Raw genomic sequence first — 27,121 nt, forward strand, 5'->3', positions numbered from 1 at the left:
CACGTGGCCGGGGCAGCCCGCTGCATGCTGGGAAGCGTAGTCCGGCCGGCGGGGTCTCCTCTCGCACTTGCCTCCACGGGGCGGGGCCTTGCCGCTGCAGCAGCCAGGGCGCGTGCCCAGGAAAGCTCAAGCCCCGCCCCCCAGCGGAGGGCAGCCTCTCCTGGAGGCCCACGTCACCCCTCTCCCTTCCTCCAGCTGAACCCGCCCCGCCCCCTCAGCAACCTCCGCAGAAAAGGGCAGGGCTGCTCACCTCTTGCCAGGCTGGGCCCCCTAGCTCTTGGGCACAGCCCTAGTCTCCCTGCCCTCCAACCAGCCCATGACTCACATATTCTGCACCGCGGCGAGGACAAATGCAAAGGTGAAACTGTGTCCTTTGGATAAATCTTTTATTGCTGCTGGAGCCACACCTCCTTTGCCTGCAAGGGCCTCACGTCGCCTGGCCCAAGCCCTGCCGCCCCCCCACCCCCAGCAAATTGCCCTATACCCTGAGATGCTTCCCCCCCCACACACACACCTGCACAGCAGCTTCTGGAAGCCAAAGCACAGCTCCAGGACTCCCCGCTCCCTCCCTCCACAAGCAGAGAGGGGCGCCTTGCAATGACAGCTCTGGAAGCCGCTCCAGGCCCGAGAGCAGAGGGGATTTGGGGATACCACCAAGCCAGGACCAATCCCAGCTCTGGCCCCCGCTCCTTTTCCTTCCTGAGATGGGGGGTGGTGGAGGAAGGGGGGTGGCAGGCCAAGGAGACCAGTGAGATGAGCTTGGCTCCCTCTCTCCTCAGTCCGGCCACAGGAGGTCTCCAACATGCCGCTGCAGGTGCTGAGCGAGAGGGGGTGCTGGTGGGGAGGGGGCTGCCAGCCGCCAATCACTGCTTGATTTGGCCACCATCTCCTTCGCTGACAAAGCGCTTCCGGCCCCTGAAGGGAAAGGGCAGGAGAGGGGAGGTGAGGGAGGGGCTGGAGAACCATGCCCCCCGCCAGGAAAGACTTCTGGTGCACCCTTCAACCCCCCCCCCCCCACACACACACACACGGACCGTGCCCGGCAGAGCACCATACACCCAACTAAGAAAAGAACAGGCAAGAATTTTATGGTGTCTAAACCCAAGAAGGGATCTGCAGGCTTTCCGTCTGCCCAGGAAATCTCGTGGGGGCCTTGGGCAGATCTCCCCAGGAGAGGGCCAGAGGGGCTCAGAGACGTATCCCAGCCAGAGCTCCCCTGCCCTGCGCCCCAGCAGATCTTCCCAGTGGCAGGAGCCTACCGGGCAGGGCAGGCGTCTCTCAGCTGCTTGGTGATGACCCCCTCCTCGAAGCACAAGTCCACCAGGCGCTCCAGGATGTTGTGAGCCAGGGGGACGTCCAGGCTGATGTCTCCGAGCTCCTCGTACACCCGCTGGAAGCCCTGGAGGCAGGGAGGGGAGGGGTCAGGCAGGGCTGCCAAAGGCTGCAAAGCAGGCCCCCTCCCTCCCTCCCCCCGGGGTACCGTAACGGCTCACAGGCTCCCTTTCCCGCAGGTGTCATTGGGAGGTGTGGGGGCATCGTCTTCCCCAGGAGCCTGCCGTCCTCCTACCCTGTTCATCTGGTCCAGCGTCACCAGCCCCGTCTCCCACAGCACCTTCAACAGCTTCATCATCATGGCGACCGCCGTCTCGCCTGAGGACTCCAGCACCATCACCACCGCCTGGCAAAGAAGCAGAGCTGGAGCGGGGCCTGCAGGGCCAACGCAGGGCAGCCCCTTCCTCCCTCCAGCCGCCCAGCCCAGGGTCCGCGGGCACACCTCGTAGATGAGCTCGTGGTGGAAGTGGGGTACCTCCAGCTGGCGCAGGCAGCGCTCGGCCTCCGACACTTCTCCCGAAAGGAGGTACTCACGGAGCAGCAGGTTCATCTGCAGAGGGGGAGGAGAGAAGATGAGGACAGCCCCGCTGAGTTGCCGGGAGAGGTGACGGGATGGGCTGTTGCCCTGATCCAACATGGCTTCTCTGATGCTCTTATGGGCCCACCGGCTGAGGCCCAGAGAGCTTCCTGCCCATCCCCACATGAACTCCCAAAAGGGTCTCTGCCCAAGACCCCATCTGATGGCCTAGAAACACAGGGCTCCGATTCATGCCCCCCCCCCAATGCCACATGTGGAGTATGAGTCATTTGGAAATGCCCAGAAGCCCTTTAACACTGGCGCTGCGTGGGCGGGCACACACACCGTTTGGATCTGCAAGCAAGAAGAAAACCACTCCTCCTGCCCCCCAGAAGGGGTTTAAATGACGGGTGGAAAGACACGGGGGCTGGATAGCAGGAAACATTTTCCCAGGAAGAGTCAGCTGCCTTGGGAGGGGGTGAGCTCCCCCCACCCCACTGCCTGTCTTTGAGCAGCAGCTTTTAGAGATCCCAGAGTTGGAAGGGGCCACAAAGGCCATCTAGTCCAACCCCCTGCTCAATGCAGGGTCAGCCAGAGCTGATTCCGCAGTTGAACAACTTGGACGGTCAAAAAGGTTTCTCTACTATGCCAATTGTGAGCTTCTCTCCTCTGCTGCCAACAGGACCAGCTCTTCAAATGCTGAAAGAGTGCCACCCTGTCCCCCTCCTCTTCTCCAGACTGGGCATGCCCAAGTCCCTCAGTCTCTCCTCCCAGGGCTTCTTGCCGGCCTCCTGACCCCTGATCCTCCTCATCTGCTCCCGCTCCATTCTGTTTCGTTTAGGCTGATCCTGCATAAAGGGAGGGGGTGGACTCTATGGCCTCTCCAGCCCCTTCCAGCTCTGGGATTCTGGGGGGCCACAGAAGCTGCCTCCCCCACACCTGATTGCTGGTCCAGTGGAGGTCCCCCCCCCCGGACATCCTTGGTGTCAGTCCCTAAGTGGGAGAGGTGCAGCAGGCACCCTGGCTAAGCCAAAGGAGAAGTCTGGGCGAAGGTTCTGCAGCAGGCAGCCTGAGGGAGGAGAGGATGGACTGAGCAAGGTGAGCCCTGCACCCGAGGAGGCCCCTGGAGGGACCCTGGCTGTTATGGTCTCCCCAGGAGTCCTGCAGCGGCCTCAGGCTCTCCAAGGCCAGGAGCTCCTCTGTTCTGACTGGGAGCCTCTGGACCACTCTCTAAAGCTCAAGCCCTCCTCACCTCCCTGATAAGGTGCTTAACAGGTCTCTGGCCTCCCCCCACGCCCCACACGTTGTCCAGGCGGTTGACGTCTTGCTTGATCCGCAGGAGGACAGCAGCGCGATCCAGGGCGGCCCTGCAGGGAGGAGGAGAGGCCTTCAGAAGGGAGCAGAGAGCAACTGGCCACAGGGCCCCCTTGCTGGCCCGCCTGCCTGGGGCTCCAGCACAGAGGGCCCCCCGGCCCCAGCGAGAGGGAGGGAGGCCGGTCGGGTCTCTCTCTCACCGAGCATGCTCACAGTCGACCCGCCCTTTGTAGCGCTCGAGGAAGTCGAGGGGCAAGGCGTGGTCAGCCACAGCCCGGGCGATGAACTGGCCCAGCATCTGCACAGACAGACGGGTGGACAGGGTTCAAAGGGCACGGGTCCTCCAAGCTCCCCGACCCCCGCTCTCCTGCCGGGGCTGGATGCTGACCTGCGGGGCTTCCGGCGTGTCAAGGATCAGGTCGGGCAGGTCCTGCAGCATCCCATCGAACGCGGCCGCCATGTCCTCGGGGCTCAGCACCTTCCCCACCAGGTCCGACAGCAAGCGTGAGGTCAGCTCCCGGTGGCTGGCCTTGCCCTCCAGAGACAGTGCCACGGCCATCGAGGGCACCGCTGCCTTGTGGCCCCCCAGATTCAGGCCCCGGAGCAGCTCCTGCCAGGAAGGTGGAGGGCATCGGTCAGAGGTGGCACCAGCCCGGCACAAGCGTCCTATTGGCCACCCCCACCTGTGTGTTGCTGGGTGGTGGTCTCACCGCTGGGGCTGCTTGAGGGATTGTGCTGCCCCCAAAGGAGGGACACCCCCCTGCAAGTCCAGGCCGAGCCCCTGCGGCTCATGGGAGGACACCAGCCCCAGCCCCTTGTGCTGAGCACTGGGAAGATGCCAAAAGCCTTTGTGTTGTTCCTCAGTGCTTGCCAAGGGGGCTTGCCTTGCCCTGCTTGGGGTGGGCAGCAGGGGCAAACATCCCCCCCTCCTGAAACTCAAGGGGGCCCAGGACGTCCCCAACAGATCGCTGTGTGGACAAACATGTCTTTGCACTCCCCCACCCCTCTTATCTGTTGCTTGGTGATAAGTGATATTTAACCCAACCACTTTGGCTCTCCTCTGCCCCCTCCCAGCTGTGGTTCTGCTCTCTAGTGGATCACTTGAAGGGGAGAGGTGGGGGGTGCACCCGGAGCAGCAGCAGCAGCCACATCTCCCCACAAAGGACACCTTCCACTCCCCCTGCCCCCACTCACCACCACCTCCAGGGGGTCTCCATGCTCAAAGTATTCCAGCACCATGGGGTGCACGTTCTTCTTCAGCTCCTCCTCCTCCAGCTCCGGCACCACTGTGGCATAGACCGTGTCGCCCTGGGGAGAGGGCACGGAAGGCACTGGGGGGCAGCTCCCCCCTCCCCCCCAGAGCCTGAGCCACGTCACCAGGCTGCGGAGGGCAGCGGGGCCTGGCAAGACCCGCACCCTCCGGACACAGCATCACAGGGCAGCATGCCTACCTTCACGGGGTGGAGGCGCGGAATTGGGGCGCAAGCCTCTGACATCAGCTGGAGAGTGGAATGGGCTCCCCCTCCCGAGCGGCCTTGGAGCAGGGGGCTAGACTAGATGGCCTCGGGGGGCCCTTCCCACTGGGGGATCGGGGGAGGGCAGTACCTGGGCGGCCTCGTCGTAGTTGGGGTCCCGCGCGTCGGGCTCCTGGTAGGTGTAGACGAGGCCGGGCGCTCCCCAGACGCCTTTCCCTCCGGCGCCACCTGGGGAGAGGGGGCACGTGTGGGCGGGGCGCGGGGAGGCGGGGGCGGGGGGGCGGCGGGGAGGGGGCGGTACCTTTCTTGGGCAGGCCGCGCCCCTTGCCCATGCGGGAGCGCCGGTCGTGGCCCTTGGCGGCGGGGGGCGGGCTGCTGGGCTCGGGGCCGGCGGGCTCGGCGCCTCCTTCGGCCAGGGCGTCGCGGGAGGAGGTGCGGCGCAGGCGGCGCTTGGCCTTGGCCTTGAGGCGCGCCTCGTGCAGGGCCTTCTCGTGGGGGCTCCAGGGCCGCCCCCCGTCCATCAGCTCTTCGGCCCCCGGCGGGGCGGCCTGCGGGGCACACGGGAGAGAGAGAGCTCAGCGGGGGGGCGCTCTGCCCAGGCCCGAGGGGGCGGCCGCGCGAAGGCGGGCCGGGGGGGGGGACTTGCCGGCGGGAAGGGCCCGCGCGGCTGCTCGGCCGGGAGCGCGGAGGTGGACATCGGCGGCGGCGAAGGACGGAGGGAGGGAAGCGAGGACGAGCTCTGCAGCCCCGCGGCGCGCCCCGTCCGGGCTCGGGCTTCTTGGGCCTGGCCTGGCCTGGCAGGAAGTGAGCTCAGAGCCGCCGCCGCCGGAGGAGGAGGAGGAGGAGGAGGAGGCGTGGCGGCCCTGGCACTCTCCGCCCGCCCGCCTGCCTGCCTGCCTGGGGGCCAAGCAAAGCCCCCCGCCCTGCGAGCGCACACGGCCGCGTCGCCTTTGCGCAGCGATGGCGAGCCAGAGGAGGAGGAGGAGCCCTTTCCCGGGACGCCGCCGGAGCTGCTCGTCCAAAGTGGACCCTGACGGGGGGGGGGCGCGGTTCTGCCTCTTCTGCGCGGCACCTGCCCCCCCCCCCCGGCCTGCCTGCCTGGAGACGGCACGGAGGAGCCGGCAACAGCGGCCAGCCTCTGTCAGACACCCCGTCCCATCGCCTGCTCTGCCCGAAGCCTTCGGAGGACCAGAATGCTGTCATAGAATCCTAGAGTGGGAAGGCACCTCCAGGGCCATCTAGTCCAACCCCCTGCACCAGGCAGCAAACTCACAAACCCCTCCCCCTAAATTCACAGGATCTACATTGCTGTCAGATGGCCATCTAGCCTCTGTTGAAAGACCTCCAAGGAAAGAGAGCCCACCACCTCCCAAGGAGGAAGCCTGTTCCACTGAGCTCTAAACTCACAAGCACCTCCCCCTAAATTCACAGGATCCTCATTGCTGTCAGATGGCCATCTAGCCTCTGTTTCAAAACCTCCAAGGAAGGAGAGCCCACCACCTCCCAAGGAAGAAGCCTGTTCCACTGACGAATTGCTCTAGCGGCCAGGAAGTTCTTCCTAATAGAATCCTAGAGTTGGAAGGGACCTCTAGAGTAATCTAGTCCAACCCCCTGCACAATGCAGGAAACTCACAAACACCTCCCCCTAAATTCACAGGATCTTCATCGCTGTCAGATGGCCACCTAGCCTCTGTTTAAAAACCTCCAAGGAAGGAGAGCCCACCACCTCCCAAGGAGGAAGCCTCTTCCCCTGAGGAACCGCTCTAACAGTCAGGAAGTTCTTCCTCTTGTTGAGCCAGAAACTTCTGATTTAATTTCAACCCATTGGTTCTGGTCCTCTTCTGAAGCCACAGAAAACAATTCCACACCATCCTCTAGATGACAGCTCTTCAAGTGCTGAAAGGAAAAAGGAAGGAAAAGTTCCCTGTGCAAACACCAGTCGTTTCCAACTCTGAGGTGATGTTGCTTTCACGTTTTCACGGCAGACTTTTACGGGGTGGTTTGCCATTGCCTTTCCCAGTCATCTACTCTTTCCCCCCAGCAAGCTGGGAACTCATTTTACCGACCTCAGAAGGATGGAAGGCTGTGTCAACCTCGAGCCGGCTACCTGAAAACCCAGCATCCGCCGGGGATTGAACTCAGGTCATGAGCAGAGCTTAGGACTGCAGTACTGCAGCTTTAACATTCTGCACCACGTATCATATCACCTCTCAGCTGCCTCCTCTCTAGGCTAAACGTGCCCATCTCCTTCGACCTTTCCTCATAGGACTTTGTCTCCAGACCCCTCACCATCTTCGTTGCCCTCCTCTGGACCCGTTCCAGCTTGTCTAGATCTTTTTTAAAATGTGGTGCCCAAAAGTGAACTCAAGACTCCAGGCGAGGTCTTACCAGAGCAGAGTAAAGCAATAGCATCACTTCATGTGATCTGGACACTCGACTTCTGTCATCTGCGCGGGGGGCAGGCTCTGCAGCCAATTTGCCAGTTCCAGCGCACTCCCCGCCCTTGTTGCTGGCAGCAGTACCCTGACACCCCCCCACCCCAGGCCCAGACCAGGCCAGGCTCATAAGATCTCAGCCCTGCTGAGGACTTGGGGCCCCACCTGGACATTCCAGGGTTTCTGTGCAGAGGAAACCACCTGGGAACGTCTCTCGCCTCAAAACACCCCCTGGGGAGGGGGGTCACCACACATCAGCTGTGATCGGAGGGCACTCTCCAGCACCAGCAGCTTCCAGCCGCGCCCACAGAAGAGTCAGAAAGTGTGCATTTTCCCAAGTTTATTCAAAATTAGACGTTGGTGGCTGCAGAAAAGAGGGATTTTTTTTTCTTTGCTAAAGTGCTGGGAGGAGACCTATGCCAACCCCCCCCCCCCCTTGTCCAGGACACATCAGGAAGAAGCTCCGTCGTGGACCGGAGGCTGAGGCACACAGGCCCCTTTCAGCCACAGATGCTCCTGCTGCAGCACCAAAGCCAGTCCAGTGGGAAGCAATGGCTCCGAAGGGCCTGGCCAGAGGAAGGGGGGAGGAGAATCCTGCAGCAGGCCCCACTTGCTACAAGCCTGACTGGTGGAGGGGAGGTGGCCCCCAGGCCCTAGTGCCCACCAGCAGCACACCTGGCAAAGGCATGGGGGCGGGGCTTGGAGATGTGCTTTCCAAGAGAGCCCTCCCTTCAGGGCTCCGTGGTTCTGCACATGCAGGCCAGGCCAGGCACTTTCCAGCGGTGGCGGCCCCCGTGCAGCCGCAGTGCCAGCCACTCCTGCTGGGGGGCGCTGAGGTAGGTCTCTGGGCTGCTGCCGCCTCCTTGCCCGCGGCTGAGCAGGTCCCCCGCCTGGCTCCCCCCGGCAGCTCCGGCAGGCTGTCCTTCCAGGCTCTCCAGGCTGTTGAGGCTGCCTGGGCCGCTGCCCAGCGTGTGAATGCCGTTGTAGGAGCCTGTGGGGCAAGAGGGAAGTCACCAGCCCCGCCTCCACCCAGCGCCACTGGCTGGTGCTTAGCAGGAGTGGGGGAGACACTGCAGCCCTCCTCTCCTCTCGCTGGGGAGGGTCTTTCACCCCCTCCGGGCCTCGGTTCCACTGGTGTCTTCTTCCTGCAGGGGGAGCTCAAGAGCAAAACCTTCCCCATTCTGCAAGGGGCCATAACTATGCCTGGCCCAGAAGATGGGTCCCTCCCTCTCCCTGGGGCCGGCTTCAGAGGACTCACAGCACTGGCAGAGAGCTTCCCGGGGGTGGCACAGTAGGGAGGTCTTGCTGGGCTGCTGGAGGAGGCAGGCGATGGCGTTGTCCGCCTGCTGGAAGATGCGGAGGGAGAGCACCCGCTGCCTGCCCTCTGCAGAGAGGCCGGCCTCCTCGCACTGCAGCAACTCCTTGACCAGCTCAAAGTCCCGCTTCAGCTGAAGGGCACCCTGCAGGCTGGGGGGGGGGGGGCGAGGGCCGGTCTGCAGTCAGCACCATCCGGGCTGGACAGCCTCCTCTCTCTCCCCCGCCCCCCAGCTGGCTGCCTTACCTGAACCTGATCTTCTGGGCCAGAATGTGCTCCATCCAGGCTTCCAAGAAGGCGGTGGTGACCAGGCCGAGCACCGGCTCCTGTGCCTCGTGGGGCAGCAGCTGGATGCCTTGTAGGACCTGGCCCAAGACTGCCTGGGCGGCAGCAGAGGCATACTCGCTGGGGGAGGAAGGCACATCTGCAGGGGCAAGCAGCCAACCGGCACTCAGGGCTCTGCGGAGTGGGGCCCGCCCAGGCCTCCCTCCCTGCTGGCCCCTGCAAGAATACCTGCTTGGAGGGCGAGGCGCCAGTGCTTGCCCAGTGGCATGGTCTGCCCCAAGATCTCCGCTGCCATGCGCTTACACTCTGAGGAGAAGAGCCTCAGGGCATCCTTTGCAAAATGCTGGGGGACAGAGAGGGGCATGAGGCTGGCACTTGGGGGCCACCATCCCCCCCCCTGAAAGGAGAAGCTGCCCCCCTCCCACGATCCAGCAGGTGCCTCTCCTGCTCTCCACTCCAGCTCAAGGGACAGAATGGAAGAAGCCTGGCCAAGGAAGGGCAGAGCCCAGCCCAGAGCCCCAGCGGAGGCGGTGAGGGAACAAAGGTGCCCGTGGCCAGAACCCAGGGATCCCCTCCAAGGGCCACGTGCTCACCTGCAGGCTGGTGTCCATGACACTGACTTGCTGGCTCAGCTCCTGCTCCTGCTGAGAGACCAAGGGGCTGGGCTTCTTCCCCCTGCCGGGCGGGACCGGACTGCTCAGCGCCGCCACCCTGCTCACCTCTCCCTGCAGCAGCTGAAACGAGGAGGAGCAGCGGGGTCTTTCTTCTGGGGAGGCTGCGGCAAGGGCCCTGTGGTGGGGCTGCCCTCTCCCTCGCATCTGGAGGCCGCAGGCTCCCTCCTTCCCCCCACCTGCTCCGGGGCTCTACTTGCCTGCAAGTCTCCGTGGGTGACCAGCAGGAACTGGCTGAGGGAGCCGGAGGCCAAGTGCTGTGAGGCTTTGCTCAGGACCCAGTAGCAGGAAGTCTGGCTGGCGGCCACCGAGAGGGACAGCAGAGCCGAGCGGCAGCCCGCAGGCCCCAGGAAGCGGTCAGCTGCAGGGGAGGAGGGCCGGTCAGCAGCAGAGGGCCACACGGGGCCAGGGAGGCAGCGGCCGAGGGACACTCACCGGGGCTCCCAGGGAACCAGGTGTTCAGGCACCGCAGGGAGGAGGCTAAGGGCGGGAAGAGGCTTTGGAGGAGCTGAGCCGTGTGGCTGCTTGCCACAGCCGTGGTCTGAGACGGCGTGGCCACGCACTTATCGGTGAGGCTGGAGCCCAACACGTGGCAGAAATCTGGTCGGGAAAAGAAGGCCGTCTGGTGAGCGCCCCCCCCCCAGCACAGGTCCCTTTCCCAGGAGGCACACCAGGCCCATGGCTGCCCCCTCCCCCCACATCAGAGCACTGGCCTCTCCCAGATCACCAGGCTCCCCAGCACTCCAGCTGACCTCGGTCCCAGCGCTGGAGGACCCCGCGCACCAGCAGGTGTAGCAAGGAGCCCCTCAGCTCCTCGGTGCTCTCTTGGGGAAGGCAGGCTGCAAGCAGAGAGAGGGAGAGAGAGGCCAGGATCAGCCAGGCTCACCAGCAGTGAGGATGAGCAAGGGCCTGGCTTTCCGGGGCAGCGGAGGGGGGGGTGTCCTGGTCTTGGCCGCTGCTTTGGAGCCCCTCTCCTTCCCATGGAGCAGACTCTCCTCCTGCAGGAGGCCCCCAGAAGCAGCCCCTCAAGGCCCCACAATGCAGGGCCTCTCTCTGGCCCCTGTCGGGGCTGCCTGAAAGGCCTGGCCTCCTGAAGCCCCCGATCGATGGGGGCGCTGTCCTGCTCCAGCTGTGCTCCAAACTCCTTGCCACGAGCCAGGCGAGCACCGACCCCCCGCCCTGCGCAAGCCTGGGACCTGCTGCCTGCCCCCCTGCACCCACCAAGTTGCTGGCCCATCAGGGCTGCTGTCCTTGCTTGGGACTGAGTGGGGGGCGAACGGAGCTCCAGCTGGTGAGCCAGGGCAGTGGCCGTGGTGCTCCAGAAGAGGGGCCGGTATTGTGCCCAAAGCGCCCCGGCAGCTTCCGAGTAGGAGGCGTCCAGCCAGCGCACGGCCTTCCAAGCGGGCAGGGGAGTGGCGTCAGAGGCCTCCGGACCCTCGGGGGGCCGCTCTTGCTTGGGCCGACTGAGGAGGTGATGCCAGAGGCTGCGCGTGGAGGCCACCAGCTCTCCCAGGATCCGTAGCAGGTGCTCCTCCTCCGCCTGGCCCAGGGCCTGCAGCTCCGCACAGAGGCTGGGGCCGCCCTCGCCCGCCTGCAGGGACGCCTCCGGAAGCCAGGCCTCAGGGCTGCCCTCCGCTCCGCTGGCCTCTGCCTGCAGCCCCAGGAGGAGCTGGCTGAGCTTGCAGGCTGCCCGCTGGCCTCTCTCGGCTGCCAAAAGGCCCAGCACCCTCTCCACGGGAAAGGCAGCGGGGGGGCCCAGCTCTCCCTGCAGATCGGAGCTGGAGCCTGGCTCCGTCCACAGCGCCACCGAGCAGTGCTGCCAGGGCTGCTCCCTCACCACCTGGTTGTAAATGTCCAGCCCCTGGAAGAAATCGGAGAGGGCAGCTGGGGGCAGCCCGGGCGGGTGGGCCAGCTGGCGCAGCAGGGCCTCCAGGCAGTGTTCCAGGAGACAGAGGCCCTGCAGGGCCAGCAAGGAGAAGGCCTGCTTCATGCGCAGCACCGGCTCCTGCCTCTGGAGCAGCAGGGGCCGCAGCCAGGGGTCACTGCGCATGTGCCGCTGCAGCGCTTCCCAGTGGGCGGTGTGGGTGCGCAGCTCTTCGCACAGCCCCCGCAGCTGGCGCCCCCACCGGGCCTCCTGCCTCTTGCTGGCCAGCAGCAGGGAACCCTCCGCAGTCCTCAGGCGCTGGACAAAGTCGGAGGCAGCCTTGAGGCGCTGGCTGTAGTGGCGGGCCAGGTGCAAGTGGTGGCGCTGCTGCAGCAGGGCGTGCAGGGTGGCACAGTGACGGGCCGTGCTGCTCCACGTGGCGTGGTACGAGAAGGCAGCCTGGGCTGGCTCTGGCCGCACGTGGCCCTGGAAAGTCTCGGTGTGGGGGTCCTCCCGCACAGACAGGCCCCGGCTCAGCCTCAAGAAGCCGCATTCCACCTGGGCCAGGCCTCCCACCGGCCAGGCCGCCTCCTCTTCCTCCTCCCTGCCTTCAAGGCCTTCTTCGCTGGGTTGCAGGAGCAGCAGGCGCCTCAAGCTGGGCTGGATGCAGCGGCGTAGCAGGGCTTCTGCAGCCTGCAAGGATTTGGCTAAAGCCCTACGGGAACTGGAGTCTGCAGGGAGACGGAAAGGGGCTGTGACTCTGCTGCACCTGTGGAACAGGGCAAGCCCCTCTCTCCCCACAGCTCCTCCTTTGGCAAAGTCCCCTGGCAACCTCCACCCCCCCCCCCATGCAAGGTGTCCCTTACCTGCCTCTGCTTCCTCTCCCTGCTCCTCTTCTCTGCCAGCCGGAGCCACCTTCCTGGGCCCAACCAGGGTGCTGAGGGGGGGCACAGCGGTGCCCGAGGCCTGTGGCTTGCGTGACATGAACAGGAGGACGACGGCATTCAAGCCCACGGCCTGCATGAGACACGAGAGTCAGCCCTGCACCTGCCCCGTCCGTCTTTGCCCCCAGGAGTGCAGCCCAGGGGGAGAGCCGGAGGTGCTGGAAAAGGCAAGCTGCTCACTTTGCAGTCAGTACAGAGTTAACTCAGCCCTGCCACTCCATTCAACCCCTCCCCTTCCACCTGTATGGCCCCTCCTTTGGAGGGCCTCCCATCCGCCCCCGTGGCTCACCTCCACCCCACTCTGAACAAGTGCAGCATTGCTACTAGAGGGCCTTCAGATCAGCTACTCACAGCCAGATCCCCCTGGAAGGTTTAGTGAGTTAGACAAATGGGGGGAGCGGGTTGTTGCTTTTCTTGAGAAGCAGAAAAAGCGTTTAGAGCCAAACTGGGTAGCCCCCTGCCTGCCCCCCAAACAAAAAATGCTGCTGTGAAATCCTGGCTATGGCCCTGGGCTAACTGATGCTGTTAGTGGTTAATAAACAGGACATGGCGTTTTGTATCTCCTATGCAGATAAAAGTAGGCTGCAGCCTGCCTGGGAAGACTGAAGAGGAGGTATCTTGATCCATAACCTTCCTCTTGGTCAGTTTGCATCTTTTTTGTTCGCATCCTCTGCTGACCTCATTGCTGGTGGTGAGCCGGAAGGAGGAGGAAGGGCGGCCATCCCAGCTCAGCCATGGAAGAGTCAGGCCCTAGCTAGCAGCCGGAAGGCAGACTTTGCTTGCTTCTATCCCAGGCACCCTTCCTGGGTGTTTTTCAGCACACGGCATTTTCCCTTGTCAACTGAGAATGCTTAAGAAATTGGGGATGCTTATTAAATAAAGGAATGCTTATTAAATTTGCAGATGATACTAAATTGGGAGGGGATGCAAATACAATAGAAGACAGAAACAGGATACAGTAGTATGTGCAAAAAGGATCTCAGGGTCTTAGTGGACCATATGCTGAACAAGAGTCAAAAGAGTGATGTGGTGGCTAAAAAGGCAAATCACCTCTCAGCTGCCTCCTCTCCAGGATAAGCACCCCCAGCTCCTTCAACCTTTCCTCCTAGGACTTGGTCTCCAGACCCCTCACCATCTTCATCGCCCTCCTCTGGACCCGTTCCAGCTTGTTTATATCCTTCTTAAAATGTGGTGCCCAAAACTGAACAGGAGACTCCAGGTGAGGTTTTACCAGAGCAGAAAAAAAGTGATACCATCACATCATGTGATCTGGACACGATACTTCTTTTGATACAGCCCAGAATTGCATTTGTCTTTTTTAGCCACCGCATCACACTGTTGACTCATGTTTAGCATATGGTCCACTAAGACCCCTAGATCCTTTTCACACACAGTACTGCCAAGACAAGTCTCCCCCATCCTATAACCCTGCATTGGATTTTCCTTACCTAAATGCAGAACTTTACATTTATCCCTGTTACAATTCATTTTATTGGTTTTAGCCCAGTTTCCCAGCCTGTCAAGATCATCCTGCTGTATTTGCAACCCCTCCCAATTCCGTATGGTGGGCAAATTTAATAAGCATTCCCTCTGCTCCTTCCTCCAAATCATTTATAAGGCCTGAACCAAAGAGGCCCCAGGAGAGCTCCGCCTGTCACTCCTCCGCTCACTCATTGAGCCGCCTCACTCCAGGGGGGCTGCAAGAACGGCAGTCGCTGACGCTGTCCCGGGGGTGGCGCAGGAGCCCGCCCCCCCCCAGCTGCCCCCCGCCCGCCCGAGCAGACCTCTGGCCCCGCTTGCCATCCTCCAGGGGGGGCCTGGAGATCTCCCGCCCCGCCCCCTGCTCTCCAGGCCAGAGTTGGCAGCCCTTCTCGGCGGGGAAGGGGAGCGTCCACCAAGACCCCCGCATCCTTTTCACGCATACCTTCGGCCCCTTCCTCACTTCCTGGGGCGGCTGCTGGGCGCTGCGAGGCAACGGGGCGGGAGGCCGGCCCTCGAGCGCGCCGCCAATCGGAAGCCGGGCAGGAGTCACGTGCGGGGGCAAGGGTCATGTGACGGGGGGCGGGCGCTGCGGCGGCCGGAGAGGGGAGGGGCCGCTGCTGAGCCACGCCCCCTGCTCCGCCCCGCCCCCCGGCTGCTGGGCCACGCCCCCTGCTCCGCCCCGCCCCCCCGGCTGCTGGGCCACGCCCCCTGCTCCGCCCCGCCCCCCGGCTGCTGGGCCCTGGCTCAGCCCCTCGAGCGCCCTCTTCCTCGGCGGCGCCACCGCCCGCTCCCGGCTGCTCGCGGGCAGGAGAGAAGGCTCAGCGGGCCCCCCAGACCTGGCCTGCCAAAGCCCCGCCGCAGCTGTTGCGGCTGAGTTGGCTGCTCCTCGGAGGGGGGAGCCTTTGCTGCCAGGCCCAGCCTCTCTCCTCCTCCGCATAAAGGGACCGCAGGGCAGCCTCTTCCCGGTCAGACAGCAAGCGGCAAGAGCTGCGGCTGCTTCCGATTGGCTCGCCCGCCTCGGGTGCTGCTCCTCCTTCATGGAAAAAGAGGTGCTGGAGCTCATCAGCACAACTCATTTGCATATGCCACCCCCCCCCCCCCATCAGCCGTCTCCGACTCTGGGGTGACATTGCTTTCACAACGTTTTCACCGCAGACTTTTTACGGGGTGGTTTGCCATTGCCTTCCCCACTCATCTGCGCTTTCCCCCCAGCAAGCTGGGGACTCATTTTACCGACTTCGGAAGGATGGAAGGCTGAGTCAACCTGGAGCCGGCTACCTAAACCAGCTTCCGTCGGGCTCAAACTCAGGTTCTGAGCAGAGAGCTCCGAGTGCAGTACTGCAGCTTTACCATTCTGCGCCACGAGGCATCAGCTCAGCATCTACCTTCAAATGCTTTTTGAATTGTCACTGTCATAATAAAACCTGACTCCCATCATACTTTCCAAATTACTTTCTTCTATGTGGCCACAGTGGCATGAGGAAGATTTCCATCTATCGGCTTTATATGTTTTGGTTATTTTCCCATTGTTGTGGGGGGGGGGGGGTATTAGAAAGTTTGTCCAATCTAGAGTTCAGCAAAATTCTCCCAGGGGGGTTGAACAATGGAGCCCAGAAGCAAGTATGGGGGGGGGGCGAGTAAGAGAGAAAGAGCACAATCAAATGTAGAGGTTCCAAAGCTTTGCTGCTGGGAGCTCCTGCCAACAACGAGGCCTGCTCCTGCCCCAGGCCTTACCTCTAGGGAGGGCTTCTTGGGCCTCCTCCTGGGCATTGCATCCTTCTCCACAGGGGCCAAGATGGCTTGCAGCCAGTCGCAGCAGGGACAGGGCAGTCAGCTGACAGCTACCTTAATCTGGACTGGGCTGCAGCCTGCTCATTGGCTTAGGGCTTCAGGCCACTCCTGGGGGAATCCCCCTCAGGCCCTCCCCTTTCCCAGGACAGGCACATCAGCTCTCTCTAGACTCCGAGCAGAGGAGCCCCCCCCCCCCGCACTGAAAGCCCGGATTTCTCCCCCACAGGTGCTCCAGAGCTGGGAAGGGCTGCAGCCATCAGGGCAGCAATGGGAGGCCACAGGAGAGCCGTGGCAAAAGGCACTGCTCTCCTCCTGCCAGGAAGGCACGGGGTCGGGGGTGGGGGAGCATCCCTGTGGAAGCCAGAGAAGGAAGGCTGAATCTCACCCAGGGGGAAGAAGGTGGGACTAAGGCAAAGCTCTCTCAGTCTGTCAAGAGAAGATTCTCCCCCCAGAGATCCCACCCAGCCCCCACCCCACCCACTCTTTCTCGGCTTCTTGGGAGTCGGGTCTTGTCTTTTTTCTGCCAAGAGAACAGAAGGTTCAACAGGGCATGCTGGTGCCACCAGGCTTAGGTCTGGGCAGTTTTCTATGCTGCTTGATTCTTTTGCACAGCTAGATGCTCTTTTATACCCTGCTGTCGTTTGAGGAACTCAGGAGCCGCCTGCAGCCTCATGATTGTTGCGTCAATGATGCTGAGATGTTATTGTTCTAGATGGCGAGACAAGGGGTGCCCAACTCATTTGTTACGAGGGCCAGAGCTGACATAAATGGGACCTGGCTGAGTGGGGGCAGGACGGGTAATGTGTGTACCTATTTAAGATAGCAGAGATATAACCTTTAGGTAGCAGATATAGAAACTTTATAAACTACACAGAGAAACAAAAAGTTTTTTAAAAAATTAAAATAAAACATGCTTAAAACATCAGTAGTCATTGGTCGTAGAATCATAGAGCTGGAAGGGACCTCTAGGGTCATCTAGTCCAACCCCCTGCACAACGCAGGAAACTCACAAATACCTCCCTCTAAATTCACAGGATCTTCATTGCTGGCAGATGGCCATCTAGCCTCTGCTTAAAAACCGCCAAAGAAGAGCCCACCACCTCCCAAGGAAGCCTGTTCCATTGAGGAATTGCTCTAACAGTCAGGAAGTTCTTCCTAATGTTGAGCCGGAAACTCTTCTGATTTAATTTCAATCCACTGGTTCTGGTCCTACCTTCTGGGGCCATAGAAAACAATTCCACATCATCCTCTATATGACAGCCCTTCAAGGACTTGAAGATGGTGATCCTCTCGCCTCAGCCGCCTCCTCTCCAGGCTAAGCATGCCCAGCTCCTTCAACCTTTCCTCATAGGACTTGGTCTCCAGACCCCTCACCATCTTCGTCGCCCTCCTCTGGACCCGTTCCAGCTTGTCTATATCCTTCTTAAAATGTGGTGCCCAAAACTGAATACAAGACTCCAGGTGAGGTCTTATCAGAGCAGAGTAAACATGTGCAGAGTCTTAAATGTACTCTCTTTGTATCTCTTCCATGGGATCTAGGGAAGTGGGCAAAGGAAGCTCTGGCTCTTTCCCTCCCTCCCCAGAGTGCCAAGAGGGGCACTTTGCAGCCAACAGCTCCATCCTCCCCCCAATTCCCAGCCCATTCCGTGCAGCTTCTTCCACAGCCCTCCTCTCCACCGGCTGCTTTTGCTGCTGCAGGGAGCGAAAGCAGCGCCGGTGGAAGTGTGGCTGCAGGCAGAGCAAGGAGGCTGCGGCCACGTCTTCCTCCCAGAGACGCTGAGAGCGGCGCGCAGAGCTCCCCCTTGCCCATTTCAGCTCTGCAAGGCTGGCTGGCTGGGAGCGGGCGGGGGGCGGGGCCTTGGGAGCGGCGCTCCTCCCCCGCCGCGTCACCAGCGAGGCCCCGCCCCCAGGATGGCTCGGGCGGGCTTCCGGCCTTGGGCGCCCTTTGCGGAAGCGGAAGTCGGCGGGACCGGCGGTGGGCGCGCTGCTGCCTTCGGGAGCACGAGGAGGCCGCCTGAGCAGGGCCTGGAGCTGGGGATGCAGCAGCTGGCGGCGGAGGAGGGCGAAGGCGACGAGGACGAGGGCCCCGGTGAGCGGCCTCTTGGCTCCTTCTCCACGCCCAGCCCAGCCACGGTCCTCCAAGCAGCCGGCTGCTGCGCGCGCATTGGGCCCTCCCCACAGCCTCCCCGTTTGCAAAGCTGGTGTTGCCGTTCAGTACAAGGCAGCCGCCTTGTTAAACCTGAGAAGCTGGTTAAAAGAAACGTTGCTCTGAAGCAGGTTACACACTTAAGCATTAGGCCCCCACGAAAAATGTGCTCCGCTAAGCCTGGCTTTGGGCCCCACCCAATGAACAATTCTGGCGACAGGCCTGGCCCTGCCAGGGAGTAGGAGCAAGGGGGCAAAGCGCTCCTCCTCAGCCAGCCAGCCCCAGGGGTGCCTCTTCCGCTCCTGGAGGTCTTCTGGAGCTTGGCTCCTGGCTGAGACTCCAGGCTCCCGCCTCATGTTTGGGGGCCCATCCCCCAGCACCTCCACCTGACAGGCTTCTGCGTTGGGGTGGGGGCTGAACAGAAAGCACCGTGTGCCCCTGAGACCTCCTCCCACCAGACCTTTCCCAGGCTGATGCTTGTTTTTTCTCAGGCAGAGGGCTGTCTACATGCCTCTTCTGTGGCCGCTTCTCAGTCGTGGATGGGGAGGGCTGTTTGTACTGCGAAGAGGATGAAGAGGATAGTTTCAGCTACGAGGGCTGGGAGACCTACAGTGAGCCTGACGAGGAGGAGGAGAAGACCCCGAGTGCGAGTCCAGCTACTTTCTGCGGCTTCAAGAAATCCTTCCTTTGCAACTCCTCTGTGCCCACTCCTTCAGCCAGGAATAGTCAGGACTTCTCCCTAAGCTTTGTTCTGCCCCAAAAGCAGCAGCTGACAGCTGAGGTGAGCCCAGGAGGGACAGGCATCCAGCCCAGCACAACCTTTGCACTGCTTTCAGTGCCCTTCCCTCCCTCTGCTCTGTTGTGCCTTTCGGGGCTCACTTCAGGCTGATGGGGACCATAGGCCGATTTCTGTGTTCAGTGCGTGGCCATCTGTGCGCCTCCACCAGCTCTTTCCTTTATGCCTGAAACTTTTCCAGACCCAGCAGGCCGCATTGCCAGAAACACTGTCTCTGAGTCTGTCACTGGACCCTGCTTCTTGCTTCCAGCTCTGTCCTCGGCCTTCCCCAGATGCTGGGGCAGGCAGGGCACTGGGAGGAGAGGAGCACATCTGCTCCTCCTGGAATGCGCCCCTTCAAGCAGACCCTCTGCTTGGTGTGATGAGGGGGCCTCACTGCTCCACACTCCCCTAGGAAGCCGAAAGGAATGCCGAAGAGCTCCTGGCTGAGGAGGAGCGGGCCAAAAAGAAGGCTGAGAAGAAGAGGCTGAAAAAGAAGGTAGATGCTCAAGTCTGTGTTTGGGGGCGGGCACCTCTTGGGGGACTCTGCTCATAACTAAGCAGCAGCTCTGTTTTTTCTCCAGCGGCAAAAGGACAGGAAGAGACAGGAGAAGCGCAACCAGGAGTTAGAAGCAAAGAGCCAAACTCGACCAGTGAGTGGCTGTTTTGTACATGTGTGAATGGGCTTGCATGTGCAGGTAGGAAGTGGCTGTCTTCCTTCGTTAATGGGCCCAGTTTATTCGCTGTGCTATAGGATGCCAGAACTTTCCTTAGCTTTGTATTGGGTTTGCCCTGATAGGCCAGAGGTGTCAGGGTTACCCTGTGCTCTCCTTGGGGGATGGGGAAGCAGCAGGGGAGGGGCTGCTGTGGAATGGCTTCCTTCCGGCCCTGTGCTGCTTCCCCTTGAGTCTGCAGAGTGTGGCCCACCTGCGGCCCTTTTTCTTGGCAGGCTGACTCCTCAGATTGGAAGCAGGGAGCCCCCCCGGTTGATGTTGCAAATGGGCTGAGGCCTGGGCCTCCTGGAACAGAAGGCAGCCCCTCCCAAGGCCCCCCGGAGAGCCTGGCCTCCCCAGGCTGCAGCACAGAGGAGGAGCTCGAAGTGAGTGCCGGGCACATGGGACTCCACCAGAGGGTGACAGCTGCGGCTGATGGAAATGAGGGGTGGGCTGGAGAGCTGTACCAACGGGGAGGGGAGAGCCAGCAGCCAGAAATTCAGGGGCACAGCTGGATTTAAGGTCTTGTATTCTCACAGTAGATGTTTGATTGCCAGCACTGCACAGGATTACTCTTGGTATAACCCAGAGTCTCTACGGGGGGTGGTGGGGAGGGGGTTCATATGGATTAATGGATAAGGATCCTTATTAGTTGAGTTCACCTTGGTGGTTTCCCATAAGGAGTACATTTCCCAGCTCTGGCCTTTCCTTGTGGGCATAGCTGGTTCCTCTCCAGCTTGCCAGCTCCAGGGCACTGAAGTACAGCAGCCGGGCCCAGCCAGCCAGTTTCCAACCTGATGTGTGACTGAATTGGGGGCTTGCCCATCTTTGGAGCTGGGAACTGCAGCTCTTTGTGGGCGGAGCTGTCTAGGCAGGTTTTGAGGGCCTGGAGCCTGCTCAGGGTGGGAATGATGCCTCTCCCCCTCCCTCCCCTCGTGCAGGAGGAGCTTGATCTGACCAGCACGTTTGTCTCAAAAGCTCGCCTCAAAGTGAGCACCAAGGCCCCTCTGCACAAGGTGGAGAAGGTGGAGAAAGGGAAGACGGAGAAAGAGAAAACTGCGCAGCCGGAGCAGCAGGAGGTGAGCAGCGGGGGTGGGGGGGGGAGGTTTGGCTCTCACGGCTTCTCCCCCAGCCTTAGCCTCTCCACGTTACGCAGCCTGCAGCTCTGGTCTCTTCAGGCTCTCTGAACGGTTGGGGATGACTCGCAGCCCCCTCCCCTGACTTGTGACTGGCGATTGGCCAGCTGTGGGGCAGTGGTTACGAGTGGCTTCCCCCTCCCTCCTCCACATGCAGCCAGCTGGATGTCCGTGGGCCAGTCTGAAGCCCAGTCAGAGCTCTCTCAGACCCACCTGCCTTGCAGAGAGCCTCTTGTTGTCAGGAGAGGAAGGGAGGGAGATTGTAAGGCGCTCTGAGACTTCTGATGGTGAAGGGCGGGATATAAATCCAATCTCTTTTTCTTCTTTCCAGCAAGTAGGGCAGTTTTTCGCTGCTGACTGTCGTAACGTTAATGCCAGTTTTAGGGTTTAGCTGAGGGTGGGGAAAGGAGGCGTAGACTGTGGTGCGCTCTCAGAATGTCCCCGTGCACTTCAGGCTGGGCTTATCTCCAGCCCGGAACCCCCGAGGAGCCCTGGCTGCCTCTGAAACTGAGGGGAGGGGCCTCCGCCTGTCTTTGTCTTTCAGGCTCCGAAGCCTGACCCCCAGAAGACCCCTGTTGAGCAAAGCCTGGTTCTGGCTGGTGAGTGGGGCGGGGGGAGGGGCGCAACACCTGTACTGTTGAACACAGAAAGGTGTCTGGACCAGTGGTGATGGGGAGGGGGGTTCCCTTGAGCCCTTTGATCAGATTTCTTTCTTTTTGCATGATGACACACACCCCCACCCCGGTGCAGATTGTGGAACGGAGACCGCCAAGCGCGGAGGCTACTGGGAGGCCGTGCTGCTCTTCACAGAGGCCGTCAAGCTGAACCCTCGGGAGTACAGGTCAGGTCAGGTGTGGAAATGGGGCAGAGCCCCCTCTTCTGCTGGGGAGCCTGCTAAGGCAGCAGCGTCTGCAGCCTGACCCCCCCCCCCCATGGTAGAGCCCCCCCAGGTTCTTTCTGCAGACTGACTGCTTTCCCATGCATTTCCCAGAGAATAAGGAAGCCAGCCTGTGCAAGGCTTCTAAGCAGAAGGATGTTTAAAAACGTGTCCCTCCACTGGGCTTGTATAATATGGCCTGTTTGACTTGCTCTCTAACCGTGTGGGTGGGGCTGGAGCTTGAGTTTCCTGAGGGCAGGTTCTCTTTGGAAGTGGGAAGTTGGCCCCAGAGACTTGGGAGTGCCTTGCTCAGTTTTCTTTATTGTTTCCTGCTTTTCTCTTCCACGGGGATCTCAGCCTCAGTCCCCCACCGTGGCTCTTTGGGGCCTTCCAGCATTCAGCTGGCTAAGCAGCTTCTTGGAAGGGGTGGGAGAGAGGCTGGTTCCCGGGCAATGATGCGCTTCTCTCTCTCTCTCTCTCTCTCTGTAGGTTCTTTGGCAATCGCTCCTTCTGCTACGAGAAACTGCAGTGTTACCCAGAGGCCTTGCGTGATGCCCAGGTGGCCCTCCGCCTGCAGCCCGGCTGGCCCAAAGGGCTCTTCCGCCAGGGCAAGGCTCTCATGGGTCTCAAGGTACTGGTGAGGCAGGTGATGGGGAGGGATGCAGCAGAGGCCCCGGGGGTGCTAGCGGGCACCCTGCAGAAGGGAGGTGGCTGGCACGGCCGTGGGGAGGCTCTGGCTGCTTAGGGCTTGCACCATCCCACTGGCAAGCACCAGTCATTGGGTGGTGTGCCTCCAGCCCTCCTGCGGCTGCTCCCCCCAGACAGTAGGTTAGGCAGGGCTCTGACAGCGATTGTTCCTCTCTGTTATACATGATCTGTAATGCTGGTTGTCATACTTCGCTAAGAGAAAACCAAAGTAGACTGCAAGAGTTTCCCCTCCCCATCCCAACTGGTATGTTTTCTAAGGCTCAGCACAGGGCGACTGCCTAAGGCCAGATCTACCAACGGGGGGGGAGACCTCCGGAGGTCAGGTCTACCAATGTAGCAGAAGGGGGCAGGTCGACCTGCTCTCCAGAGGACTGGACTGCGGATACAGTGGAAAGGGGTGGGTGAAATTCGACTTGATTCTGTTTTCTCTTATAACATTGATATTCTTAAAATATAGTTTAAAAAAATTTATTCTGAGAGTTTTACAAGGTTATGGAAGTGATTGTCTAAAAACCTAGTTTATGGGATAGTCGACTGTCTAGAGCTTAGACTGGCCAAAGATGCTAAAAACAACAAAAAAGGGTTCTTTTCTTATGTTCAAAGTAAGAAAAAGAGCAAGGACATGATAGACCCATTGTGAGGGCAGGAAAGTGAAATTGTAACAGGTAATGAAGAGAGGGCGGAACTGCTCAATTCCTACTTTTCCTCAGTCTTCTCTTCTGAGGGAAACGGTGCTCAATGTGGCAAAAACAGAACATGTAAGGAGGGTATGAAGTTCCAACCTAGGATCAGCATAGGGGTAGTACATAAACACCGAGTTTCTTTAAATGAAACGAAGTCCTCAGGGCCACATGAATTGCATCCAAGGGTTCTAAAAGAGCTTGCGGATGTAATTTCTGAGCCTCTGGCTATTATTTTTGAGAATTCTTGGAGAACAGGAGAGGTGCCGGAAGATTGGAGGCAGGTGAATGTTGTCCCCATCTTCAAGAAGGGGAAAAAAGAGGATCTGGGTAACTACTGACCCATCAGCTTGATGTCTATACCTGGAAAAGTTTTAGAACAAATCATCAAACAATCGGTTCTGGAACATTTAGAAAGAATGGATGTGATTACTAAGAGCCAACCTGGGTTTCTCAAGAACAAGTCATGTCAGACTAACCTGATCTCTTTTTGAGAAAATGACTACCCTGCTGGATCAGGGAAATGCTATAGACATCGCTTATCCTGATTTCAGTAAGGCTTTTAATAAGGTTCCACATACTATCCTTGTTGACAAGTTGGTAAAATGTGATTTGGATCCTGTTACCGTTAGGTGGATCTGTAACTGGTTGACAGATCGCACCCAAAGAGAGCTTGTGAATGGTTCCTCATCCTCTTGGAGAGGAGTGACAAGTGGAGTGCCTCAAGGATCTGTCCTGGGACCTGTTTTGTTCAACATCTTTATCAATGATTTGGATGAAGGAATAGAGGGAATTATTAAATTTGCAGATGATACTAAATTGGGAGAGGTTGCAAACAGAGAAGACAGAAACAGGATTCAGGATGATCTTGACAGGCTGGGAAACTGGGCTAGGGGGAGGTGTTTGTGAGTTTCCTGCATTGTGCAGGGGTTGGACTAGATGACCCTTGAGGTCCCTTCCAACTCCATGGTCCTATGTAGACTGGCTCACAGCTTTCCTGCTGCTGGCTTTTCCCTCTCCTGCTCCCATCCCTGTGGAGCTTGGGGGGCCTCCTCCCCCCTCCGAGGGCTGCTCGTAGGAGAGGCTCCTCTGGGCCCTGTCTCTCTTGGGGGGTGATGCCTGGGCCCCTGTGACCAGTCTTCCCTCCCCCCCCAGCAATATGCAGAGGCGGCCAGGACCTTCAAGGAGCTGCTGCAGGAGGATGGTTTCCGGGGCGATGCCGCTGCTCAGCTGCGCCGGTGCCACCTTCACCTTCTGCTGGTGAGAGGCTGCCTTGGCCACCTCACTCGGGGGGGGGGGGGGAGGCCATCTTGCGCAGCTGCCATTGGGCGGGGGCTGCAGGCTCTCCTTTGGGCTCTGGGTGATGTTTCCGCCTCCTTTCTCCTGGCAGCAGAACAGCGTTGCTCCGTGTGCTGCCTCTCTGCCTGCATGGAATGGCCCGGCCCAGGGGACCCAGCTGCCCTTCCCAGGTGAGCTCCGGGGGGCTTGGGGTCAGGACAACCTGCAGGGAGGGGGCTTGGCTGGATGGCAGGTTGCTGCTATGGGAGGTAACCAGCTGCTCTCTTCTCCTGTCCCCTCCCATTCCGATCACGGGGGGATGGAAGGAGGCAGACCCGTGGCGAGCTGCAGCCCCCCAGGAGGGATGCCCCTGGCTGTCCCCATCACCCGCCTGAAGTCCGCCCCGGTGCCGCTACCCTCAGCTGTGCAGACCCCGGTCAGGTAAGTGGGGGCGGGGCTTTCTCCACAAAGGCCTTTGGTCTGCAGGGGGCAGATGCTGAGGGAGTGGGGCAGGCCCCCTTCACGTGGGTGAGGCGGACTCTCTCTTCTGCTGCAGGGAGTGTTTTGCTCTCTGGGTGGGGAACCTGGCGCCCAGTGTCTCCCAGGAAGCCCTGCTGCGCTGCTTCCAACCGTGAGTTCCCCTCCCAGCCTCGCTGAAGTTGCCCTTCTCTTCCTGTCTCTGGGCTGCCCAAGGTCTCCTTGGAGCACTGGCTTGTAACACTGCTTAAACCCCCCAGGAGAATGAGCAGTAGGGGGAGGGGCCCTGGTGGCTCAGGGCAGAGCACCTCTTTGGCATGCAGAAGGTCCCCGGCTGCGGCATCTCCTGTTAAAGGACCAGGCCGGAGGGGAAGGGAAGACCCTTTTCTGCCTGAGGGCCGCTGCCAGTCTCAGTAGACAAGACGGACCTTGAGGGACCCTGAGGGTCTGATTCAGTATCAGCCCCCTTTTGCCCCTCCTGTATCGGAAGAATGTCTGTGGCTGCCAGATCCCAATCCTGGGAAACTGAGCAAGAAACAGGTGTGAGAGCCCCGTCCTGCACAGTTCCTGTTTTCTGCCAGGCCAGCTGGAAGCCTGCCTGGGAGGCCGCCCCAAAGGAAAGGCACGGCCCCAGGAGGAAGGCCTCGCCCTCTCCTCTCCTCTCCAGGGGGAGCCAGAGGAGGGACAGGCAGCCCCTCCGGGACCGGAGCTCTGTGGCGCTGACTCTCTTCTGGCCACAGGTTTGGACCCATCGATTCTATCCGCTGCCTCCCCCGGAGGTTCTGCGCCTTCGTCAACTACACGCGCCAGGAAGCAGCGGAAGCAGCTTACGTGGCTCTGCAGGTCAGTTTGAGCCCCCTTCTGCAGCTGCAGGGACGGAGACGGATAATCCATGGCTCCCGAGAGATTCCAGGTGTCCGCCCAGGGCCTTGCTGGGTCTTGGGCTCCTGGCTTGCCCATCACAGCTTTGCAAACTCCCTCCCTCTGAGGCCAGCACCAGAGTCCTTCCGAGGCAGCCCCAGCCCTCTGCACCTCTCGGGGGTTGCTCCAGACTGCTGGGTCTGCCTTCTCTGGAAGAGCTCTAGAGGTCTTGGAATCGTAGAGTTGGAAGGGAGTTTCTGTCGGCGTTTAGTGTGTTACTCTGACAGTTTCCAGGGTCATCTAGTCCAAGCCCCTGCACAGTACAGTAAATTCAGAAGTACCTTCCCCCCACCCCGTTTCATGCCCCGAAGGTGGGGGTGGGGGAAGAAACCCTCTCCAGGACCCCTGGGGCCAAACTGGCCTGGAGGAAGATTTCTGCCTGACCTCAGAGTGGCCACCCACCAGCATTTCCCTGGGTGTGTCAGAAAGGGCCACGAGAACTCAGCACTGCTGCAGCCCTTCCTGGCCTCCTTCTCATGGTCTGCATCATTCACAGACTCAGCCTGGCTGTCAGTCTTGGGGGGGGGGGGGTTCTCTTCCCGTCTTGCACACGCAACAGTCCTTCTGGAAGGTGTTCCTGGCTGAGGATGTGGGCCAGTGGGGATTCGCACCTGGCTTGGGGAGGGCAGCAGTGCTTGTTTAGCAACAGGGGCCTGGGGTGGGGGAAGATGAGACTAGCTCCAGCCTGACCCCCCGCCCCCAATCCTGTCTTGTTCTTTCTGCACAGGGAGTGGAAGTGGAAGGAAGGAAGATCCAGCTGCAGCTGAAGCACCCTGTGCATGCCACCCCACCCGTCACCAAGGGCGCCAGCGCCCCCCAGTTGCCTTTGAAGAGGTAGACCTGGGCATTTGGGCTGGCCTAGCAGCCATTGCCTGGAGTTGTGGTCGCCCATGGGAGGCCGTCCGGCAGGCCCTGGTGATGCCACTTGAGGGTGCTGGGGTTGGGGTGAGGCTGGGTCTTGGATCTGCCAGGGAGGCATCTGGTCACTGGTTGTGCCTCTCTTCCAGGGAGCAAGCCCCCCTCCACGCTGCCTTGGGCTTTCCCCGGCAGAATGCCAGTCGTGCCGAAGGAGACCGTGGCTCTTTTGGACCCCTCCCCCTGAGAGGAGCTGCGGCCAAGAACCTGCAGCCACTGTGAGCTGAGCTCCCCCGGGGGCAAAATGCTGGACTCTGGGGCAGAGCCTCCTGGGGCGACCTGCCTCCTGACTCCCCGGCTGCTATGAAGATGGCATATATTGCGGGGGGGGGGGGGGGCGTTCTGGCCCAAGCCTTTGCCTCCAGGCCTGCCCTTGGTCTTCGCCCCCCAGAGAGGAGCAGCAGGTGTCTCTGTGCAGCTGCCCCCTCCTCTGCTCGCAGCCCCACCCCCATGGAAGGGCACACCTGCCGCATTTTGCAAGGGGGCCAGCAGCCCCTCCTGCTGCTGAAGGCCGAGTGTGTTGCCCTCCTGCAGGCCGGACAACTGGGGGGGGGGGGGGAGACTGAGGTCCCAGTTGCCTGCTCTGCTTGGGATGCAGGGAGATTGAAGCAGGTTGTGCACGTGGGGGGGAGGTGGCAGCTTTAACCTGACCCCCCATGGAAGGACGGGTGGACGGCCCTCGGCTGCAGGGTGGAGTTAGGGGCAGAGCTGTCTTTCCTGCTCTGCCCATTCAGGGGTTGTTGCCTCTTGCGTCGTTTTACACTGTTTGCAATAAAGTCATGAGAAACCAGCACTGGCTCTGATTCATGCCCTCCTCTCCTCCCCCCCACACACCCCACACCCTGCCTTGATAGGCCTCCTACAGCTGGCTCGGGATCATGCACAAGCAGTCCGTCTAGAGCAACGGGGCCTCCTCATGCTTGCCTGCCTGCCTGCCTGCCTGCCTACCTCTGGGCCTTCTGTGGAAGCAGGGAGAGAGAGATGGGGCCCAGGCAGCCTTACGTGTCTCCTGCCTGCCTCCTTGCTCCTCTTTCACAGCCCCCAGCCCTCTTCATGGCTGGAGGGAAGCT

The 27,121-nt window shown here is 60.7% G+C and overlaps 3 protein-coding genes across 4 annotated transcripts; 1 reads left to right on the plus strand and 2 right to left on the minus strand.

The window, feature by feature from the left end:
- Positions 1 to 369: 369 nt before the first annotated feature.
- Positions 370 to 5,166, minus strand: LOC132577450 (programmed cell death protein 4-like). Of its 2 annotated transcripts, XM_060247236.1 has the most exons (10): positions 4,940 to 5,166; positions 4,769 to 4,866; positions 4,358 to 4,471; positions 3,552 to 3,773; positions 3,364 to 3,461; positions 3,102 to 3,216; positions 1,775 to 1,882; positions 1,568 to 1,678; positions 1,260 to 1,399; positions 370 to 915 (listed from the first exon to the last, which is right to left on the minus strand). In XM_060247236.1, the coding sequence occupies exons 1-10, from the start codon at positions 5,157 to 5,159 to the stop codon at positions 864 to 866; spliced, it is 1,278 nt and encodes a 425-aa protein (XP_060103219.1). In that variant the 5' UTR covers positions 5,160 to 5,166; the 3' UTR covers positions 370 to 863. The 2 variants fall into 2 exon arrangements, with proteins under 2 accessions (XP_060103219.1, XP_060103220.1); XM_060247237.1 differs by lacking the exon at positions 3,552 to 3,773.
- Positions 5,167 to 7,398: 2,232 nt separating this feature from the next.
- CCDC142 (coiled-coil domain containing 142) lies at positions 7,399 to 12,231 on the minus strand. Its single transcript, XM_060247446.1, has 10 exons — positions 12,075 to 12,231; positions 10,566 to 11,939; positions 10,097 to 10,225; positions 9,780 to 9,944; positions 9,545 to 9,705; positions 9,267 to 9,407; positions 8,902 to 9,016; positions 8,635 to 8,812; positions 8,332 to 8,540; positions 7,399 to 8,064 (listed from the first exon to the last, which is right to left on the minus strand). Exons 1-10 carry the CDS (start codon positions 12,229 to 12,231, stop codon positions 7,805 to 7,807), a joined length of 2,889 nt encoding a protein of 962 aa, XP_060103429.1. The 3' UTR covers positions 7,399 to 7,804.
- Positions 12,232 to 17,378: 5,147 nt separating this feature from the next.
- TTC31 (tetratricopeptide repeat domain 31) lies at positions 17,379 to 26,841 on the plus strand. The gene is made up of 15 exons (XM_060247447.1): positions 17,379 to 17,514; positions 18,063 to 18,352; positions 18,762 to 18,845; positions 18,931 to 18,999; positions 19,296 to 19,445; positions 20,001 to 20,138; positions 20,740 to 20,794; positions 20,946 to 21,036; positions 21,562 to 21,703; positions 23,616 to 23,720; positions 23,851 to 23,929; positions 24,252 to 24,369; positions 24,956 to 25,058; positions 25,864 to 25,970; positions 26,144 to 26,841. The coding sequence occupies exons 1-15, from the start codon at positions 17,463 to 17,465 to the stop codon at positions 26,271 to 26,273; spliced, it is 1,713 nt and encodes a 570-aa protein (XP_060103430.1). The 5' UTR covers positions 17,379 to 17,462; the 3' UTR covers positions 26,274 to 26,841.
- Positions 26,842 to 27,121: the final 280 nt, after the last annotated feature.

This window comes from Heteronotia binoei, chromosome 9 (assembly GCF_032191835.1).
Source record: "Heteronotia binoei isolate CCM8104 ecotype False Entrance Well chromosome 9, APGP_CSIRO_Hbin_v1, whole genome shotgun sequence".
Classification (NCBI taxonomy): Eukaryota; Metazoa; Chordata; class Lepidosauria; order Squamata; family Gekkonidae; genus Heteronotia; species Heteronotia binoei.

Coding starts and splice junctions, on each gene's coding strand:
- LOC132577450 (XM_060247236.1), bottom strand. CDS start 5,159: ATGGACGGGGGGCGGCCCTGGAGCCCCCACGAGAAGGCCCTGCACGAG. Junction 4,472..4,768: donor ACTACGACGAGGCCGCCCAG/GTACTGCCCTCC, acceptor CCCTCTCCCCAG/GGCGACACGGTCTATGCCAC. Junction 3,217..3,363: donor GTCGACTGTGAGCATGCTCG/GTGAGAGAGAGA, acceptor TCCTCCCTGCAG/GGCCGCCCTGGATCGCGCTG.
- CCDC142 (XM_060247446.1), bottom strand. CDS start 12,231: ATGCAGGCCGTGGGCTTGAATGCCGTCGTCCTCCTGTTCATGTCACGC. Junction 9,706..9,779: donor CTGGTTCCCTGGGAGCCCCG/GTGAGTGTCCCT, acceptor CCTCCCCTGCAG/CTGACCGCTTCCTGGGGCCT. Junction 8,065..8,331: donor GGAAGCTCTCTGCCAGTGCT/GTGAGTCCTCTG, acceptor CTTGCCCCACAG/GCTCCTACAACGGCATTCAC.
- TTC31 (XM_060247447.1), top strand. CDS start 17,463: ATGCAGCAGCTGGCGGCGGAGGAGGGCGAAGGCGACGAGGACGAGGGC. Junction 20,139..20,739: donor CGCAGCCGGAGCAGCAGGAG/GTGAGCAGCGGG, acceptor TTTGTCTTTCAG/GCTCCGAAGCCTGACCCCCA. Junction 20,795..20,945: donor GCAAAGCCTGGTTCTGGCTG/GTGAGTGGGGCG, acceptor ACCCCGGTGCAG/ATTGTGGAACGGAGACCGCC.